Source organism: Myotis myotis, unplaced genomic scaffold, assembly GCF_014108235.1.
Source record: "Myotis myotis isolate mMyoMyo1 unplaced genomic scaffold, mMyoMyo1.p scaffold_m19_p_18, whole genome shotgun sequence".
Classification (NCBI taxonomy): Eukaryota; Metazoa; Chordata; class Mammalia; order Chiroptera; family Vespertilionidae; genus Myotis; species Myotis myotis.
The window spans coordinates 33,201,252-33,221,214 of NW_023416322.1; the positions used below are offsets into that span (position 1 = coordinate 33,201,252).

Below are 19,963 nucleotides of genomic sequence, written 5' to 3' on the forward strand. Positions count from 1 at the left end.
GCTCAGAAGCAGGGTCTTGGGTCTTGACTCTTGAAGAAACAAAGGTACAGATCTGACTTGCAATTAGAAGGAACAGTGAGCTGCCTCATAAAGTTCAGACACTTGTCTTGTCAGAACCTTGGATACGCCACCTAATCTCTTCGAGGTCCAGGTTACTACTTAGAGGTCAGAAGAGTTTTAACCAGGTTGGTTGCCAAAGTCAGGGTCACAACTAGATCTCTAGGTTCTCTAACTTGGGCAGGTTCTGTAAGACCCAGAGAGAGTCAAGGTAGATTTTCTTTGGTGTTCAAATGAATTAACCACTATAAATTCCTACACTTTTCGGAAGAAATCTGTAATGTGGGTCATAGGCCTTAATCTGAAATTGGATGGATAGACAGTCTTATTCTAACATGTGAAGAGGAAGAAATGTCCTAGGTTTGTACTGTCCAATGTGACAGCCACTAGCTACATGTTTGAATTTTAATTTAAGTTAAGCTATTTTAAATTAAAATTTCAGTTCCTCAGTCACCCTAGCCATATTTCCAGTGCTCAGTAGCCACTCACATCTGACCAGTGTCTACCGTGTTGGGCAGTGCATAGAGTTGCAGAAAGTCTGTTGCTCAGCACAGCTCTAGACCTTTGCCCAGACCACCAACTGCAGCTCCTTGTCCCTTAGTTCAGGGCATAGATGCTTGTGCCCTAGGGAACCATGTCCATCTTTGGGGAATGAAAATATGGATTAAATCCCATTTGGAAAAAGCAGTGCAAGAACCCTTCAGGCAATGGATGTTGGCATTGAGCAAGAGTCTGAGACATGGGATGGGGGTGTTAAAGAATTAAGAAATACTTGTGCCTTGGGCCTTGACTAGACCTGAGCTTCTGTAGGACACAGGGCCCCTAGAGGAGGCTTCCTCAGAGAGATTGTCACGCCATGCACAGCTGATCCCAGTGATGGAAAAGTATGAGAGGAGCAGGACTGCCCTAGTCCCCAGAAAATCAGGGACCCTGTCCACACTCAGTGGTGGGGAAAAGGGTAGTCATGCTGGGCCCATGTTACAGAAGAAAAACTTGTTACATAGCCAATCAGAGGCAGAACTGGGGCAGGGGGTGGGGAGAGGTTGTAATTCAGACTTTCTGGAAATAAGTGAAAGGGTAACCACCCTGACAGTGGGCTCCTTAGGTACAGGTCTGTGCAATCAAAGCCAGCTTATGTTTTGAGGCATAAGCTTGAATGTTAGTAAGAAAATACCAGTGATACAGTGAGAAGGCTTTTCTACAGATTTGGCACGTTGGTTCTGCCTTTCCTGTCAGCCCTGCTGGCTAGGGACCCATGCATATGGGGAAGGGAAGAAATCAGAGGCAGATGGCAAAAGGAGTGACATTTTAGCTGCCGTCTGGAAGCCACCTGTGAAGGGAATCACCTTTCTCTTTTGGACTTATTTCCAGGTGCAGCTGCAGGGGATGACACCGAAGATGCGAGCACCGAGTTCACTGACAGCATTGAGGAGGAGGCTGCACACAACAGCCACCAGCAAGTAAGTCTGAGTCAGGTTCTGGGTCCCAGGGTGGAAGACTCGTAACTCTTTGGGGTCTGGTGCTTTCCTGCAGCTCTTGTGGACCGAGAGTGAGAAGCTATCTTTTTATATAAACCATTTCCCAGTCTTCTCCCTGCCCTCCCTGAGCTTCCCAGCTACTTTGCCAACCTCTATCTTCACTCCATTTTTTCTCTCCAATACACTCTTTTGTTTTTACTCCTTCTGTCTCGTACCCCTGCTCTCTCTGCCCCTTCACCAGCCTTTGTCCCTATGTACCATCTATAGCTGTAGCTCCAGGAGAATTTTTACTTATAACAAGACCACAGACACTTTTCCTCTTGGCCTTTTGTAACTGAAACACACCACTGAAGACAGAGAGTCAAAGAAGGGCTACTTGGGGAGGTGGCAGGGCCTGCGACCTGCTTTGGGAGAGCACTCTTTGAGAAAGTCTAAGAGGATTGAATCATTCTCAATGAAATCTCATCATACAAAAGAGAACTTTGTTGGGAAATCTGACAAACCATCCAGGTCACGGCACATCAGTGACCAAGAGATGGCACTTCAAGAGCAAGCCCCTGTCAAACCTGAACTTGAAACCCAAGGATGAAACACTGTTCTCATCAACCATCAATGATGAAATAACCAGCATATTCTCAAGCTCAAGAATTTAATGGCCTGGACCTCAGAGATTAAGTCACCAGTAGTGATCCCTAACACTCACTGGTACTCCTTTGTGTCTCCACCTTGCCCAGTGACATTTAGCCATCACATCTCCTACATGGACCATGCCTGTGACCTAAGGAGAAAGTGGATTTTTGGTATCTGTCCTTCTTGCAGAAGCAGCTGGGTATTTCCAGTGATAACTTTCTTGGGGGTATTAGGAAAACTATAGGGGAAATGAGGCTTTCTGAGTCTGCCTGTACATCTGCACAAGAAAAAGAGGAGACATCTAATAAACCAACAAGAAGAGCCCAAGGGAACATTCCCCAACTCTCGCAGGATTTGGCACAGTCTTTGGTTCTTGACATGAGTAGTTGTCTGGAATATCTCCAGTCCTCAACACAGATTATTTACCTTCTATCAAGATCCTCTCTTTATTGCTCTAGACATACCTGACCCTTACTTTCCCCTTGAGTTTCTGCATGAGCTCTACTTACCATTTTACTTTAACAGCTTCTTCTGAGTCCTCCTAGCCAATGCTTGTAACTTTACTTATGTACCCCACAGCCCCTTTGCACTGGTCCCTCTGCCTTTCACTTCCTGATTTCACTGAGGACTCTGGGTGAGCGAGAGAGATCTTCAGGATGACCAAATGTCCACACTAAGACATATTGGGATGTCAGCAGGTTATTGCTACTGTGGGAAGGATTGACTTTAGAATAAATGAACAAGAGACACATAAGACAAGAGCCAGGTTCTGAGAAGTCCTTCATTCTCAGTTATAGGCAAACTGTTTAGTAAAGTCATTTCTTCCTTAACCTTCTTTCCTATAGTCTGCATGGAGACAGTGACCAGAGCGCATTTTGAGAAGGTCAGTTCAACCCTGAAGTAAACCTTTACACTGGGGCATTTGTATTTTTCTTGCAACATCTTCCATATTACTTGGCATAGGAGATAATAAATTATGGGTTAAAAAATCTTTGGATTGGGGCTTGACTCATGATTGACAAAGTATATACCTATTGGATGAAGGATATCTTGCGTCAGCACCATTTTGCTTTCCATCACCTTTTCTTGAAACTCTAATCTTCAGTTTTGGGTAAGAGGTGTGTGAAATCATTGTCAATTTACTTCAACTTTTCTGGAGCTTGAGGGTGTGACTCTTCTGCCACAAATTAAATAAAGCTTGTTTTGCCATAACTGTTTTGTGTCCAGATTCTCAAAATGTGTTTGCTTGTATCCAGGGAAATAGTCTGTTGAGATTAGGTTCTGAGCTTCTTTTAGTTGTGTCCTTAGAAGGTTGGCTTTGTTCTCGACACAAAGCTTCCTTCCTACCTCAGGCATACACACAAGTCCCCTAACAAACACACCCAACTTTGTGTTTCTTCCAAGGCAAGAACCACCTTTAGGCTACAGCAAGTAGCTTTATCCAGTATGAACTCACCCACCTCAGGAAGTCTCAGGTCCAGCCATGGTGGTAATTTCCAGTCTCAATCAAATGTAAAATCTATAATAAATACCTAGGAAATTCCTGGGAAAGAAACTAGCATAATCAATTATTATCTTTCTTCTTTGAACTTTTGCAATGGAAAAAAGTTAATCAAGAATCAAGATTAAAATCAAAGGAGAGAAAAATGAGTAGACTTAGTGTGATGAACTTGAGAAAAGAATAGTTTTAATGCCCCTAATGCTATCAGAGAACTGGTTTACATTATGAAAGATGTAAAGCAATAAGGTAAAAGCAACACAACTCTCTTCAAACAAGAGATCAGAGCTGCATGTAGACCTGCATGGGATTAATGGAAATCCAGCACACAAAAAAGTTGAGTTATACCCTGACGTAATAGAACAGATGAATTAGAAAATGGGGGGAGGGGGGTGAGAGAAAAAAAGCTATAAGAGATACAATTAACAATAGACTTAAAAGATTTATACTACCACCACACATACTTGGGGTTTTATTGGGGGAGGGAGGAAATATTAACTTTCATGCATTTGTATTTAAAATTTAAAGACAAATTAGCCAAAGTAAGCTCCCTTTGACCTGAAAATATGAAACCCAGATCATCCTGGGAACAAATCAGATCTCTCTTTTCTCATTTTATAGTGGGAAATTAGACCAGATGGACTTTATGGTCCCTTTTAGTGTTAATATGCCATGGGTCTTAATTTTGTATTTAAATAAAATGGGTATATTTAAATCAATAGAAAAGTATATACATCCAGAAGGTACATTAACAAATAGGTGGCTATCATTAAAGTCAGACATGATTTTTAAGCAGAAGGAACCTTTAAGGTTTAGAAAAGAACAAATGTTGCCCTAGCTTGTTTGGCTCGGCGGGTAGAGCTCTGGCCTGTGGACTGAAGGGTCCTGGGTTCAGTTCTGGTCAAGGGCACATGCCTGTATCATGGGCTTGATCCCCAGTAGGGGGCGTGCAGGAGGCAGCCGATCAATGATTCTCATCATTGATGATTCTACCTCTCTCTCCCTCTCCCTTCCTCTCTGAAATCAATTAAAAAGAAAGAAAACAAATGTTTCACCCATATTAAAAGCTGATGCAACATTCAGTTAGTTGCAAAGAGTTGACATAAAAAGATATCACATAGTTTGAATGAGGGCTGAGGTTATAAACTTTCAAACGTGGTTTTATCCAGTCCCCCTTCCTTTATTTTGTCCCAGGTGCCTTGTGGCACATGCAGGGGTGGCCACCAGTCTCACCCAGTTTGGCAGCAGAGGCATAGAGTCAGACATCCCAGAACTTCACAAATCTCAGGCTCACAATCCCAGGGGGGATTGGATGCCTAGGAAATGAGCAATTGTGTTTTTGCTCATCTCTTTCATCTTTGACATGGATGTACATCTCTTCACAATCCCAACTGCTATGCTCCTAATCACCATTGCACATATATATCATGAGTCAACCCCACCACATACCTGCAGCCTAACTTAACTATGCTCTGTCATGGAGTCAAAAGCAAAGGTCAATGGCTTTGTGCCAAGCCGAGCAGCTCTATCGATCATCAATCTATTTACACTCCTCTGGACTCTGTTCTGTTCAACATATCTGTGACCTGAATGAAGGAATAAAGCATTTAATTAATTCTGCAACGTATCCCCAATCACAACCCCACTATATGGCCACTATATGGTTATGCACATAAATATATTAATGACTTTGATCATTGGGAAATGATTTTGTACAGCCAGAATGAAGTTATAAGTGACAAGTACAATTTATAGAGACAAGTCATATTTATAGAGATACAAGATGACAAATAACATGACCGAAAAATAGCTATGGGGAGAGGTGGGAAATTGGGAGGTCAAAATTGAGAGGAAACAGAAGTCAAGACGATATTGAGATATATGATTAAGACTGGACCTCCAGGCAAATTCTTGTACTAAAATAATTAGTCATAAACTAAGTTGATTATCATACTCAAATTTGTTTTCTACACTTTTAAATGCATGGGGGGAAACTGGAGAGGAGCCCAAGATGAAAATTAAGGAAGTCTAAAAGTTAAAAATTCTCATTTGAGGGAAAACCATCCAATCCACTTTAGTTGAAACATTGAGGAGTAATGTCAAGAGTATCCTAAAAGAAAGGGGAGATGGGGAGTTGGGAAGTTGTTTCCGCTTAGATTTGCAGAGAGAGTTTCACCCGCAGCATCAGCACAAGGGTGATTAACCAACAAGTGAACTTAGCTGCTGGCAGGTGGCCTCACTGTAGCTTCTCAGTACTTGTGGGGTGTGGTTCTCCAGCAGCCAGTGAAACTCAGCTTGTTGTATCTTACCTGCAGCCCCATCCACATTCTGATTCTGTCACTGACTCCTGACTGGCCAGCACCCTGAGCCCTCCATCTTGATCATCCTCTTTGGAGTCTGAGTTACAGGCACAGTCTGAGGATTTGAGCGCTGGTGTCTCGAGCCTTGATCTTCCCAGTCACAGACTCCAGGGTCATGGAGCTGATGAAACTTCTTGCCTTGTGGGAAGATTCAGGGGACTTAGCCTCCTCAGGAGGAAAATCACAGCACACATACTTTCCAGTCCTATTTAAACCTTATTTGTTCGAATTTTTATTTATTTATTATATGCTTTTGTGTTTTTGTTTTTCTCACCCACCTCTGGGATCTCCTCTTCCTGCCCATGGCAACAATTCTCCCTGCTCCCTGGGTGTGCCCTCCCCACCCAAACCAGTCTCCAGGGCCCTTCTGGCTGAGGAAGACCTTGGAGGGTGCTCACTTTAGGTCTGCCTTTTTTTGTTCCCATTCGAGGCTGCCCTTGAGATCTGATGTTCCTCTTGGATCCTCTTTAATGGCCTGACTTCTTTAAATCATGATTTTCTTTCAGCTCATCAAAGTGGCTTTGGAGAAGAGTCTGGCAGCTGTGGAGAGCCAGAACATGTCTCTCTGCTCTCCGTCCCCGACAGGAGGGGGGAGTAACAGGAGTCTTCAGGAGGAAATGCTCCGCCTGAGAGCTGAGGTCCACCAGCACCTCGAGGAGAAGAGGAAAGCCGAGGGGGAACTGAAGGAGCTGAAGGCTCAAATTGAGGAAGCAGGATTCTCCTCTGTGGCCCACATCAGGTAGGACAACCCCCAGACCAGGGAGCCTGCCAATGGAGAGGCCACCATAACCCAGGGACTTGCCTTGCTGCAGCCAAGGAATCTGCCCCTGCCATGGGGCTTCTTGGTCCCCATCCCAGGCTCCATGCGTTTATGTTTCTACAAGTCCTTTAGAGAAAAGTGCATAATACTGGATAATGGTGATTTCTTCCCTTGATTCTACTTGTTAAAATATGTTTTACTGCCCTAGCTGGTTTGGCTCTGTAGATAGAGTGTCAGCCTGAGGACAGAAGCATCCCAGGTTCAGTTCCAGTCAGGGGCACATGCCTGGGTTGCAGGCTCGATCCCCAGTAGGGGTTGTGCGGGAGGCAGCCGATCAATGATTCTCATCACTGATGTTTCTATCTCTTCCTCCCTCTCCCTTGCTCTCTGAAATCAATAAAATATATTAATATATACATATATATATGTTTTACTTAAACTCTGTTATATGTAAACTTAGTTGAGCTGTCATAGGTAAGAACAGTGTATCTCTTTTGACCCTACAGTTGAACCTACAATCAAACCATATGTACATATTTTTGTGGATTATTTTCCTTTCCCCTCACAGAGTTACTGACCTGATACTCTGATTTGTTTAACTCTCCACCCAACTTTAAGATTGGCTGATATTGTAGCAGATAGAATTTATGAAATTCTTAGCCTATCTCTTGAGATGATTTTGTTGAGCTTTGCTTTCATTATTGTGAAAACAATAGGATTTTCCCCCAAAGCATAAAGTTAGAATATTAAATATTCTTTTCTATACCATACACATGCCCTTTATCTCCTTCTTACACCTCCATTTTGGTAAATTACAGCTCCCTTTGTCTCCATTGAGGAAACACTCTCATAGACAGTGTATCTGAGTCCATGTCCTAAAGCATTTTCTTCCTTAATTCATATTAGACAAGCTCTTCTGTTGGTTCCAAGACTTCAGGATTCTGAGAAATTCAATCTAGAAGCATAGCCAGCTGGTGATGCTTCAAGTTGTGAATTACTTATTTTCTTTGCCTCTTATACCCAGCAGTTCCCAATTTAGAACACGTAAGAAGCACCTGTGGAACTTAAGTAGAAATGTAAATTCCTAGGCCTCAGCCCTAAAGCACTTCATAGGATTCTGATGTTAGTCTTTGCAGGGCTGCAGCTGTACAGCAGAATTAGATGACTTGTCCACGGCAGACCCTCAGCTAACCACACACATATGTAATTTCATTGAAGCATCCAAGAACTCCACTAGGTCACTGCTGCGATCCTTATCTATATATATAAAAGGCTAATATGCAAAGTTTCCCCTTGGGAGTTCGACTGAGAGACCGGGAGTTTGACCACTCATTATGATGTGCGCTGACCACCAGGGGGCGGCGTGGAATGAAGGAAAGATCCAGCTGGCAGCTGGCAGCTGGGGAAGGAAGGCCCCGATTGGCCCTGATCGCTGGCCGGCCTAGGGACCCTACCTGTGCACAAATTTCGTGCACCGGGCCTCTAGTTTTATATAAAAGAAGACGGAGGCTCAGAGAGGTTAAGTGAATTGCCTATTTAAGTGAATTACCTTGTTAAAGCTAGGCTTTTTATTGCTTCCACCAACCCTACTAAAGGATTTGGTGGGAGGAAAAGGTGGATCTAGATAGAATGTCTTGGTGAAAATTATTTGTTGAGTCCATTTTATTTCTTCTGCAAATGCGAATGTTTAATGTGGAGGCTCTGGGGGCACGGAGCGAACAGAACAGACATCTGCTCTCATGAAGATGGTCTCCTATCACAGGAGTCATGAAGCAATTAATTCCATAGTGTGTTTGAAGTTCTGATTTGCATTATTTATTTCTGCCATGTTCCTAGGTTCCAATTTCTCATCCAGTAGTTGAAAACTGACTGATGCTAATTAAGAGAACTGTAGAATGCATAATAATAAATGTGTCCCAGGCTAGGTCTTTATGTTTTTTTCTTAATGGTGTATTCCAGGGGCCATTAAAAATTAGAACATGAGGCTATGTGGCCGGGTAAAGACAACAAAGCCAGGTGCTTAAGTCCAAAATTTTTAATGAGGGTGTGGGCAAGTCTCTGACTCTTCCTGAGCTTTGGTTTTCTTGTCTATAGAATAAGAGTGTTGTTATAGGTCTCAGAGGTTACTTCATGCTCTGGGGTGTCTCTGAGTCTATAATGGACTGAGATGTGGGTAAGGGGGATTTCAGGAACTCGGGCCAAGACCAGACTTGGCCCCTGATGGTGTATGTTCCCTGCAGAAACACCATGCTGAGCCTTTGCCTTGAGAACGCAGAGCTGAAAGAGCAGATGGGAGAAGCAATGTCTGATGGATGGGAGATGGAGGAGGACAAGGAGAAGGGCGAGGCGATGGTGGAGACGGTCGTGGCCAAAGGGGGTCTGAATGAGAAGAGCCTTCAGGCTGAGTTCAGAAAGCTCCAGAGAAAACTGAAGAATGCCCACAGCATCATCAACCTCCTCAAGGAACAGCTGGTGCTGAGCAGCAGGGAAGGGAATAGCAAGCTGAGTCCAGAGCTCCTTGTGCACCTGGCCAAGGAGATCAACAGAATGAACACAGAGCCAGTGTGTTCTCCTGGGAAGCACCAAGGCCAAGAAGAGGAGGACGTGACCGGGAGGCCCTGCCCCAGACCCCAGAGCCTTGACCTTGGGGCTGCCCTTGCAGTGGATGCCCACCAAGTAAGTGTGGGATTAGATGGAATGAAAGGCCTTTGGAGAAGGGCTGGAGATGTCAGTTTCTTCCTTAAGCAGCTCTGCCTTGTGGGTCCAGAGGGACTAAGGGAAGGGCACCTTTGCACCACAGGCAGTGGTCATAATATTCTCACACATTCAGGCTTAGGAAGGCTTTTGCAACAATATGCCATAAATATTTCTCAAGTAATTAATTTCCCAGAAATGTATCTTGAGTGCTTAATTTTCTAGTAACATACTAGGTATTGGCAGCAGGCAACACGACCTGGTCTCTGTGCTCGAGGTACTCAGTATGGAGGGAGAGCTGGACAGAAGCAGCTCACTGCAATAGGAGGCAGTGTAGGGGTGCACAGGGCTGTAAGGCAGCCCAGATAGGCGGTGTGTAATGACATCTTTTCCTTATCACTGCCATTTCCTCTCTCCCTTATTATTGAATTTATTAGGGTAACTCTGGTTAACAAAACTATACAGGTTTCAGATGCACAATTCCACAACACATCATCTGTACACTGCATTGTGTGATCACCAGCCCAAGTCAAGTCTCTGTCCATCACCATTTATCCCCCCATCCCCTCCTCCACTTCCCGTCACCGCCCGCCCCTGCCATTTTCATCACAGCTCCTCCTGGGGGTCTGTGGCTGGGTCTCAGAGGGGTTAGCAGGCTCCTTTTAAAGGGGCGGGGCTGTGCTGAGGATGAAGAAAAAATGGAGAACCCTGAGGATTCAGAAAGGACAACCGAGGCAGGAATGCAGGGGCAGATGAGTGGAGGTTTCTGCCACTTCTCTTTCCAGCCGTTGAACAAACATTTACTGAGGGCTCCTCCGAAGACTCGGTTGGCTCCGTGCCGTGTGCTGTAGATCCTGAAGTGAATAAAACATTATCCCAGCTCCCCAGGCTCCATCTGGAAAGCAAGATGCTGCCAAATGGCATGAGCAGGGCTGTGGCAGACACATGAGTAAAGTCCATGGGGCTCAGAGGAGAAGTGGGCCTTGCTGCGGGACTGACCTCAGATTGCCCCGATCCCTTCACTGCCGCCCTGTGCTGGCTTCTCTTCACAGCTGGATGACCAGTCCCAAGCCCGTGACCCCGGGCCACCGTCGGAATTGAGCCTCCCAAGACCCACCCAGCACCTGCGCTCCCAGCTGGCGCAGTGCAGGCAGCGCTATCAGGATCTGCAGGAGAAGCTGCTGGTAGCAGAAGCCACTGTGTCAGCCCAGGCCAGTCAGCTGGAGAAGTTCAGGCTCATGCTCAGTAAGTCCTGTGTTCCCGCCACCAAGCGTCTGTCTTCCCCCTGAGAAGCCACATGCCTTGCGGACTTCACGTCTTCCCCAACCTTGAAACAGACTTACCCCTGACCATGGTCCTAGCCTCGTGGAGGAGGATATTTAACTTTAATTTGCAGGTGGCAGAGAAGAAGGGATGGATAAAGCAGTTTGCAGTGAGGGAGGCAGTGGACCAACAGCTGGGTTTGATGACCTCTGATGTGTTCAGCACACGGCCTTACCTCACTCAGCACATACTGATAGTTTCTCTGCTGTTCCTCGGCACCACGTCCGATTCTTCCAAAATATATCATCACTGTTAGTCTAGAACAGCCGTGGGCAAACTACGACCCGCGGGCCGGTTCCGGCCCGTTTGAAATGAATAAAACTATTGAAAAAAAAGACCGTACCCTTTTATGTAATGATGTTTACTTTGAATTTATATTAGTTCACACAAACACTCCATCCATGCTTTTGTTCCGGCCCTCCGGTCCAGTTTAAGAACCCCTTGTGGCCCTCGAGTCAAAAAGTTTGCCCATCCCTGGCCTAGAATCAGTGCTTTCTGCAGTGACAGAAGTGCTCTGTGTCTGTATCACATGTGGGTATTGAACACATGAAATGGGGCTAGTTCATCTTGGAAAGTTTACCTTTTATTTAACTTTAACTAATTTAACACCAAATAGTCACATGTGGCTAGTAGCTACCATATTGGACAGTGCAGAGCTAGATGTCTTGGGATTCTAAGTTAGTTCAGTGTCATTCAGGTATTTCCTGAGCTTCTGTGGCTAAGGCACTTGCTAGTTTCACTGGGGTTTCTAGAGATGAGAGTATGCAATATCTGCCGTCTAACGATGTCTGGTCCCAACTACGTCTGGGTCAACGTAGGGGAGATCATCAGTGGCAAACACAGGCTCACCCTGGTGGAGGGAAGCCGTGCTGTCTGGAGAGGGTGGTCTCTTCCACTCCATGAGTCCAAAGAAGCGTGTATCCCACTCTGGATCTGACTTCCCGCCTCCAAGGGCCAGCGTGTGTGCCACCGAGTAAGTGAGATACCTTCTGTCTCTCAAACAGGTGAATCCCTGGTGAAGCAGGACAGCAAGCAGGTTCAGGTGGACCTCCAGGACCTGGGCTATGAGACCTGTGGCCGGAGTGAGAATGAGGCTGAGCGGGAGGAGAGCACCAGCCCAGGTAAGGCTCACCTTCCCTCCCCATTCAGCCTTCACATCTGGGTGCTTTTGGCCAGTCCCACACCTGATGAGGAGGAGGGGTGAGGGGGTGTTGTAAACTGAAGAGGACACAGGACCAGAGAGGGACAGGAAGTTTGGGTGAAAACTCTTACCCCAGATGAAGCCAAGCGTGAGTTTGAATTCCTAGACATAGTTTCCAGCATATTACTTTAAAGAAAACACTGTTCTAGCCAACTGATTAGTATAGGGAAAAATGCTAAGGCTTACTTAGTAATGAAAAGACAAATGAGCTTTTGGGAATATGCAAACCATAAGTTAAAAAATTGTATTTCTACTATGAAAGGACTTTGATTTTAGGGATACCCACCAACTTGCAATCTAAAAGAAGAGAAAAAACACTTTGTAAAACAGAGGGAGGCCACACCTGACTTGCAGGGCTGTTGTGAGGATAGTAATACTGTATTTGAATGCTAGTCCCATGCCAGGGCTGAATAAAGAGCTGCTCAAATGTTACTCTCACCGTTGCCCTTGTGACCACACTGCCTCCCCTGAAGGGCGAGGCTATGGAGCATGCCCAGCTTTACTCAGGAAGGCGGCTTTGTCTTTTCCCAGAGTGCGAGGAGCAGGACAGCCCCAGGGAAACAGTCCTCATGGAGGGGCTGTGCTCTCAGCAGGAGCGACTGGGCCCGACCCTGGCCGGCCCCCATAAGAGGAAGCCCTTGGAGAGCCAGCTGGGGAAGCAGGAGGAGTGCCAGGCATATGGAAAGTCCGAAGACATCTCTGTCCTCCGGAAGGACATCAAAGATCTGAAGGCCCAGCTACAGACCGCCAACAAGATCATTCAAAACCTCAAGAGCCGGGTCCGGTCTCTCTCCGTCACCAGCGACTACTCGTCCAGTCTGGAGAGACCCCGCAAGCTAAAGGCTGTTGGCACCCTCGAGGGATCTTCACCTCATAGTGTCACTGACGAGGACGAGGGGTGGCTGTCTGATGGCACTGGGGCTTTCTACCCCCCAGGCCTTCAGGCTAAGAAGGACCTGGAGAGTCTGATTCAGAGGGTGTCCCAGCTGGAGGCCCAGCTCCCGAAGTCCGGACTGGAAGGGAAGCTGGCCGAGGAGCTGAGATCAGCCTCGTGGCCTGGGTAAGGAGGGCGTTCCTCGGACCCTTACCAGATAGAGGATGGCGGAGTTTGTGCTTGCAGTAGGGTAGCCAGGCAGGTGGAAGGGAAAACCCAGAAGGGCACTTATTTCAGTGGTCGACCAAGTCTGAAGAAAGGACTGGGAGGCATCCAGGGCATTGGGTGGCGGCCCCGAATGGGCAATACCAGGTCTCTGGGATTTCCTCCTGGGAATGTATTAGGAAAGTGACAGTGGGCACAGTGTAATAGTAAGACTGAAGGTAGGCTGCCTGGGTTTGAATCCTGGCTCTGGTACTCGCTAGCTGTGTAACCTATCTAGTCTTTCTGAGTCTGTTTTCTTACTTTAAAAAATATATATATATATATATATATATATATATATATATATATATATATATATATATATATATATATTGATTTCAGAGAGGAAGGGAGAGGGAGAGATAGAAACATCAATGATAAGAGAGAATCATCAATTGGCTGCTTTCTGCACGCCCCCAACTGGGGATCAAGCTCGCAACCCAGCATGTGTGCCCTTGATGGGAATCAAACCCAGACCCTTCAGTCCACAGGCCAACGCTCTATCCACTGAGCCAAACCGGCTAGAGCCTTATGATTCATTTTTGGGCCATATGACTAACATATATAAAACAGTGGAAGAAAGTGGCATAAATTGTTTGATGCAATAGTCTCTCAGAGCAGAATTTACTCTTAAATACGTCCTTTGGTTTATGTGCCAGAATTCCACTTGGTGGGGAGATCCTTAGAGAAGTGCTCACAGAAATCTCCATGGAAGCCCCCATAACTTATCATTCCCTCTTCTTCATTCTTACTCTTTCCTTCTCTTCCCTGCATTAGGAAATATGATTCCCTGATTCAGGATCAGGCTCGAGAACTATCCTACCTACGCCAGAAAATACGAGAAGGGAGAGGTATCTGTTATCTCCTCACCCAGCATGCAAAAGATACAGTCAAGTCTTTTGAGGACCTCCTCAGGAGCAATGACATTGACTACTACCTGGGGCAGAGCTTCCGGGAGCAACTTGCCCAGGGAAGCCAGCTGACAGAGCGACTCACCAGCAAACTCAGCACCAGTAAGTTGGCCACAGGGCTGTGGGACACGCTCAGCACTCTCAGCCTCCACTTCATTCCCTGGGGGCCATTACAAGATCAGGCCTCTTAGAGCAAGAAGGTGGGAGGCACCGCAGAGGCACACACAGGGTTGGAGAGGCCACGGTTACCACTGTAGAAAGGTCATCCTTCATGGAATGTGACCTTTGGGAAGGAGGCTACATCCATCCAGTGCTGAGGGGAAGAAAGAGAGGTGCTCAGAGGACCTTATGACAGTGGAAAGAGCCTGGAACTTAGAATTCAAGACCCAAGCTCTGGCCTAGATGCTGCCATCAACTTGCTTTGGGCAAATGACTTATCTCTTTGGTGTCTGTGTTTCTTCATGTATTGCACGGTATTGCACACAAAACTCATTCAAATATAGCTAAAGCACCATGCCCTTTTGGACATGGTGTAGGCACCGATGGCCAGAGTGCAAGGGCTAGGAAAGTTGGTTATTAATGAAGCTCTTTGCTTAGAGAGAATGTCCTGGGTACAGCAGAATCAGTCTTTGGGGCCAAACACCCCACGTCCGATAGCAGGTGCTGAAGTGGGACAGGGCTGTTCGTCATCTCAGAGCAATAGTAGGTTCTACATGAAAGCCGTACAATGGGGAGTCAGTGTGTGGCAGGCGTGGAGGCTGGATTGTCCCAGAGGGAAGCTGGGCACATGCCTTTTACACTTGTTTGCGTAGATTTAGGGCAGAGGAAGTCATGGTGGGGATTGCCAGACCAGGGAAGGTCTGCGGTGAGCTCAGGAAACCTGGTGGGTCCCTTCCCTAAAGACGGAATCTGAGGCCTCCCAGAATGATGCTCCCACACACCCTGGACACACACAGAGTAATCGTTTTGTACACAAGTAGGCCCCTGTGTTTGTAATGTGTGAAGTGGAACCTGTTTGTTTTACCGTTTCTTTTCTGAATTTGGTTTGCAGAGGATCATAAAAGTGAGAAAGATCGAGCTGGACTTGAGCCGCTGGCCCTCAGGTAATGCCACATGGGGTCTGGTAAAAGGACCAGGAATGAGGCCTGAGGGATGGCTCACAAATTGTGGAGGGGCGGGGGGGGAGGGGGTAGAGCAGGGAATGTTGATTGTAATTAATTCATTTATTCATGGAACACTTTACTGTTGTCTTTAACCTAATTCTTTACTCTCTTTTGATATGATTCTGTTGGAGAATAAATTTGCATATTTATTCTCCAGGCTTGGAAACCTAGAGTCAGTCTGATTAAAAGTATACTAACCATGTTTTAGGGGTTTTGCACCCCCAGGGTCTTCTCTGCTTCCTGCTGTGTGTTTAAAGACCAGGGTGTACTTTTTGCCCAGTTGGCTTACTCTCCCCCTCCTCCCCCAGTTGAGTTTTGGCAGCTAGTTCCTAGCCACCCAATTTCCTTAGGAAAAAAGAATTATATTACAGTTCTTAGTGAAAAAGGCCTAGACATTGCGGGTCCCTGGGAAGCTTGGTGCCTCAGACACCAGCTTTCTGTGAGTCACTGCACATAGCCTTATCATGCACAATGACACATGGGCTCAGAGTTTGTTGTAGCTGCTAGTTGGAGCCCCTTTGTGTCATGAGTGTGCTTTAGACCGCACGGTGCTTCTCCAAATGTCCCTGGTGAAGGACAGGGTGCTTTTGTTTTTGCCTTTATTTTCATTTCTAATCCCAGACACACAGGTGGTCTGTACCTCAGTCATGCAGATGGTTTCATCTATATTGCTCCTGGATGTTAAGGCGAGGTCAAGCTGCCATATGGTTCTCAATGCTTTCCTTCCATTCTGTGCTGTCTAGTTGGAGACAAGTAGCCAACAGTTCTCAGGCTGCAGCCATAGTGGGGACCATACTCTAGGCAGTAGTGCCTTAGAGGGCTGGCCCAGTCCCCGCTAGTCCTCAGCGTATGGTGTGGCCAGTGCCCTGGGTAGCGATTGCTTACCCTCCCTCTGTGCCCCACCTGCTCCCCACCCCTAATCAGAGATGGGTCACTTCCATTATTCTCTGCAGGAATGTTCCCTTGACTTCTGTGGCTTTTCCCATGTGGTCCAGTCAGGACCTGCTGGTCTGGGGACCTCGATTTCACCTGCTGTCCTCCCTCCCCCACCAGGCTTCGCAGGGAGCTGCAGGAGAAGGAGAAAGTGATTGAAGTCCTGCAGGCCAAGCTGGACGCCCGGTCCCTCTCACCCTCCAGCAGCCGCGCCCTGTCTGACTCCCCCCGCTCGCCCAGCAGCTCCTCCTTCCTGTCCGAGGAACTGGAAGCCTGCTCCGACATGGACGTAGCCAGCGAGGACACACACTATGAAGAGAAGAAAACTTCGCCAGGCCACCCAGGTAGCCACCACTTTCTGAATGGTTCCAGCTTTATGTAGGCCAAGAGGAGCCCTCCATAACCCAGCCTCATAGATCCACCTGGTGTGGATCAGGCTAAACACGGCTCTGGGACCAAGTGCCCAGTGAGTTAGGATCCTTGCTCTGCTCCTGACTCTACTAGTTACAGTGGCACCAGGTCTCTGGCAGCATGTGCATGAGGTTAGACCCCAAGCGACCCACAGGGGAGAATGAGGCCATGCCGGCGTTTCTGTCCTACTGCCTCTGAGCACAGACTCTGGCCTCCTTCAAGGTGGGGCCGCTGGTCCTTCCTGCAGCAATCGCATCAGTGGCAGCTCCCGAACAGCGTCCCACAGGTGCTGCCAGTCCGGCCTGGTGTCATTGGAGATGCCATTTTCATGGTTTCAGGGCTCTGGGCCCCGGTATCACCTCTGTGCTGGCTTGCCTCCCCAAGGAGCTCTCTGTACAGAGGAAATGACCCCTGCTCGCAGTGCCTGTGCTTGGAGCTGCCCTGGTACCTGGTTAAATTTAAGGCCACGCTCCAGTTCTCTGTAGATCATCAAACATTTTCTTTCATTCATGGGTTTTGTAGATTCCATCCATCACTCAAGTCATTCTGCTGTTCTGTCTTCTACACCATCATCAACCACTGCGCCTCAGGGGGTTAAGGCTGAGCCCAGCAGCAACCCCAGCAGCCTGCCTGCTCCCCAGAATCCCCCGCAGGAGGCCGCCCAGGCCCGTCCAGGTATGCAGCGGTCAGCGGGCAGGGCTTCGTCTCCTCTCCCCCAGCTACCTGTTTGGCTTTTCTTCAGAGACAGATGTTTCCATTGTTAGGGGCTTATTTGCATCAAATCCTGGGAAAAATCAAGAGACCATCCTAATTCACTAATTGTGCCTGACTTTTCTTTGTTTGAAATATTTTAGAAAAATAAGTCATTCACAACAGACTTTGAGCTACATACCAAAAGACTCTGACCAATAGTTGCCTAATCACTTATTTTATTTATTTTTCATGAATCTTCACATGAGGATATTTTTTCCATCGATTTTTAGAGAGAGTGGAAGAGAGGGAGGATAGGGGAGGGGAGAGAGAGAGAGAGAGAGAGAGAGAGAGAGAGAGAGAGAGAGAGAGAGGAGAGAGAGGGAAACAAACATCAATGTGAGAGATACACACTGATTGGTTGCCTCCCACACATGCCCCTGCACCTGGGCCAGGGGGTTGAACCTGCAACCCAGCATGTGCCCTTGACTGGAAATCAAACCTGCTGCCCTTTGATGTGCAGGCCGACACACTAACCACTGAGAACACCGCACAGGACTGGGTAATCATTTTTAAATAAAGATATCATTTCTTTCTCTCATTTCACCCTGGGGAGCAAAGAGGCACAGTGTCTCTTGCAGGATTATAGTAGTCAAAGCACAAGAGGAAAGTCACATCTGCCCCTTGCACACACTACCGTTTTACCTGTGCTGCAGCCTCTGCTGTACGTGGGCTGCTCACTTCCTAGCTGGGGAGGCCTCAGAATCCTCAGACAAAATTCTGCTATATTAAATCATCAGGATTATGAGTGGGTCGGCAGTCCTTGAGATGTACGTGGTGTGTATCCTGAGGCCAATCAGAGGGTTACGTTTCGTTTACCTGCCTCAGCGCAGTGGCCCGGGGTGCACTGGTTAATCTCAGGCCTGCACCAGCCCTGCAGGGAAAGGCAAACCTAGTCTTCGCCTCTGACACTCCTCCCCTCCCGCTGCTGTCTTCAGTGTGGTTTGTGGTGGGGTTGGGTTTGTGTAGAGGTGCCCCCAGAAAGCACAGTGCTTCCTTCTGTTGCCCCCATCTCTCCTGAGGACAAGTCAGCCAAAATCTTGAGGAAGAGGGTGTGGCCGAGTCTTCCTGAGCTGGGCTCAGGTTTCTCAGTCACAGCAGCAGCCGGACCAGGGACTCATGGGAAATCTGCTCTCCTAGCCTGTAGACATCTGCAGAAAGGCTTTGGGGTCAAACGGCGGAAGGCCAGGGCTTTAAGTCAGAAGCTTCCCAAAGGAGCCGGGCGGTGTCACTGGCAGCCCGGTGTCCTTGCAGGACTGCTCTGGTCCCGGTCAGCGTCGGGCAGTGGTGTGATGTAGAAGGTAGACATCTCTCCCACGTGAGACCTTCTCCACGGTCAGCCTCGGTTTCTGCTCCCTCTGTGGGCTACCTGCCCTATACCTGGTTTTGTTTTTCAGTCCTCACCTGAGGATATGCTTATTGTTTTTAGAGGGGGAGGGGGGAGGGAGAGAAACATCGATGTGAGAGACAATATTGACTGGTTGCCTTCCGTACTGCAGCCTAGGTATGTGCCCTGACCAGGGACGGAACCCATACCTTTTGGTGTGCAGGACAACACTCTAATTGAGCCACCTGGCCAGGGCCCTCTGACTGTTTCTATGAAAGAGGAGACAGATTCAAACCTCAGAACCTCCCAGGGCTCCTCATGACCCGTCTGAGATGAGCTGCATAGTGACTACTATGAAGATTTGTTTAAAAGTAAATTTCCAAGCTCTATTCTCAGAGTTTCAGTGGGTCTGCAGTGGGGCCCCAAGAGTCTGTGTGTATTAAGAATTTTTCCCAAGTGGTGCAAATGCCCAGACAGGTGTGTGAGCCACTGTGTCTCTGTCACTTCACGGAGGCCTGTTTTTCACTCGGTGAAGGAACGTGTTGATGTAGGATTCTGAAATGTTTCCATTAGTCTTGAATTGCATGCATTCATAATGCAAATTTCCCCACAGTCCTAGTCCAGCCTGAACCACCCCAGGATGAGCCCTAATGCTTTCAGAAAAAGGAGTTCAGGGTGTGGGGAGAGTCTTGTCACAGGGGAAGGACTGGCGCCAGCTGTGACAGTGCCCAGGATGCTGGGTGGGGCTATGGCCACCTGGCTTACGGTAGTACCGGTAGTACCGTTGCCTTGTGTAGCCAGTTGCTTTCAAGATGAACATAGACCATGTCTGCAGGATGGCCCTGGCAGGGGAGGGGGCGGTCAGCCAGACCAGCCTTGGGGAGCAGTGCTCACCCTTGGCCGTGGCCGTGGCCACTCTTAGCCGTCCCAGGCAGCACCACCGTGAATGAGAGTCACTCCCCAAGGAGACATCTGCTCAGGGCACAGTTTCATCTTCTCAATCTTTCACTCATTCCTTTCTCTCTAACGATGTCTCTGCTTTCTCCCTGACCTTCTGTTTCTAGGCCTTCATTTTTCCTCCATACCCACGCGGGTTAGCCTCCCGCAGGCACCATTGCCCTCAGCTCCACCCAACTTCCTGCCTTTCCGCCCCACTGGCCCTCCCCTCCTGGGCTGCTGTGAGAGGCCCGCGGTCTCCTTGGCCGAGGCTCAGCAGGAGCTGCAGATGCTGCAGAAGCAGCTGGGAGAAAGTGAGCACTTCCTGCATGCGAGCCTGCGGATGGCGGCCCCACCCGTGTCGCTCTGCATGGCTTTGGTTTGATGGCAGTT

General features: G+C 47.7%; 1 protein-coding gene across 23 annotated transcripts in view; it reads left to right on the top strand.

Annotated features, from left to right (window-relative positions):
• LOC118673634 (myomegalin-like) overlaps positions 1 to 19,963 on the top strand; it is a 141,694-nt gene that overhangs the window by 102,539 nt on the left and 19,192 nt on the right. For 17 of the 23 annotated variants that reach the window (XR_004973430.1, XR_004973431.1, XR_004973429.1 and 14 more), the window contains 11 exons: positions 1,429 to 1,517; positions 6,530 to 6,762; positions 9,024 to 9,459; positions 10,530 to 10,722; positions 11,805 to 11,921; positions 12,533 to 13,061; positions 13,917 to 14,152; positions 15,102 to 15,153; positions 16,267 to 16,490; positions 17,080 to 17,232; positions 19,699 to 19,884. Coding sequence is in view for 20 of the 23 variants with exons in the window: in XM_036344692.1 (XP_036200585.1) it covers positions 1,429 to 1,517; positions 6,530 to 6,762; positions 9,024 to 9,459; positions 10,530 to 10,722; positions 11,805 to 11,921; positions 12,533 to 13,061; positions 13,917 to 14,152; positions 15,102 to 15,153; positions 16,267 to 16,490; positions 17,080 to 17,232; positions 19,699 to 19,884 (2,448 nt within the window). In the remaining 3 variants the exon portion in view is untranslated. Of the gene's footprint in view, positions 1 to 1,428; positions 1,518 to 3,010; positions 3,378 to 6,529; positions 6,763 to 9,023; positions 9,460 to 10,529; positions 10,723 to 11,804; positions 11,922 to 12,532; positions 13,062 to 13,916; positions 14,153 to 15,101; positions 15,154 to 16,266; positions 16,491 to 17,079; positions 17,233 to 19,698; positions 19,885 to 19,963 lie in introns of those variants that run through there. The other 6 variants (XM_036344707.1, XM_036344706.1, XM_036344688.1 and 3 more) reach the window with 2 other exon arrangements.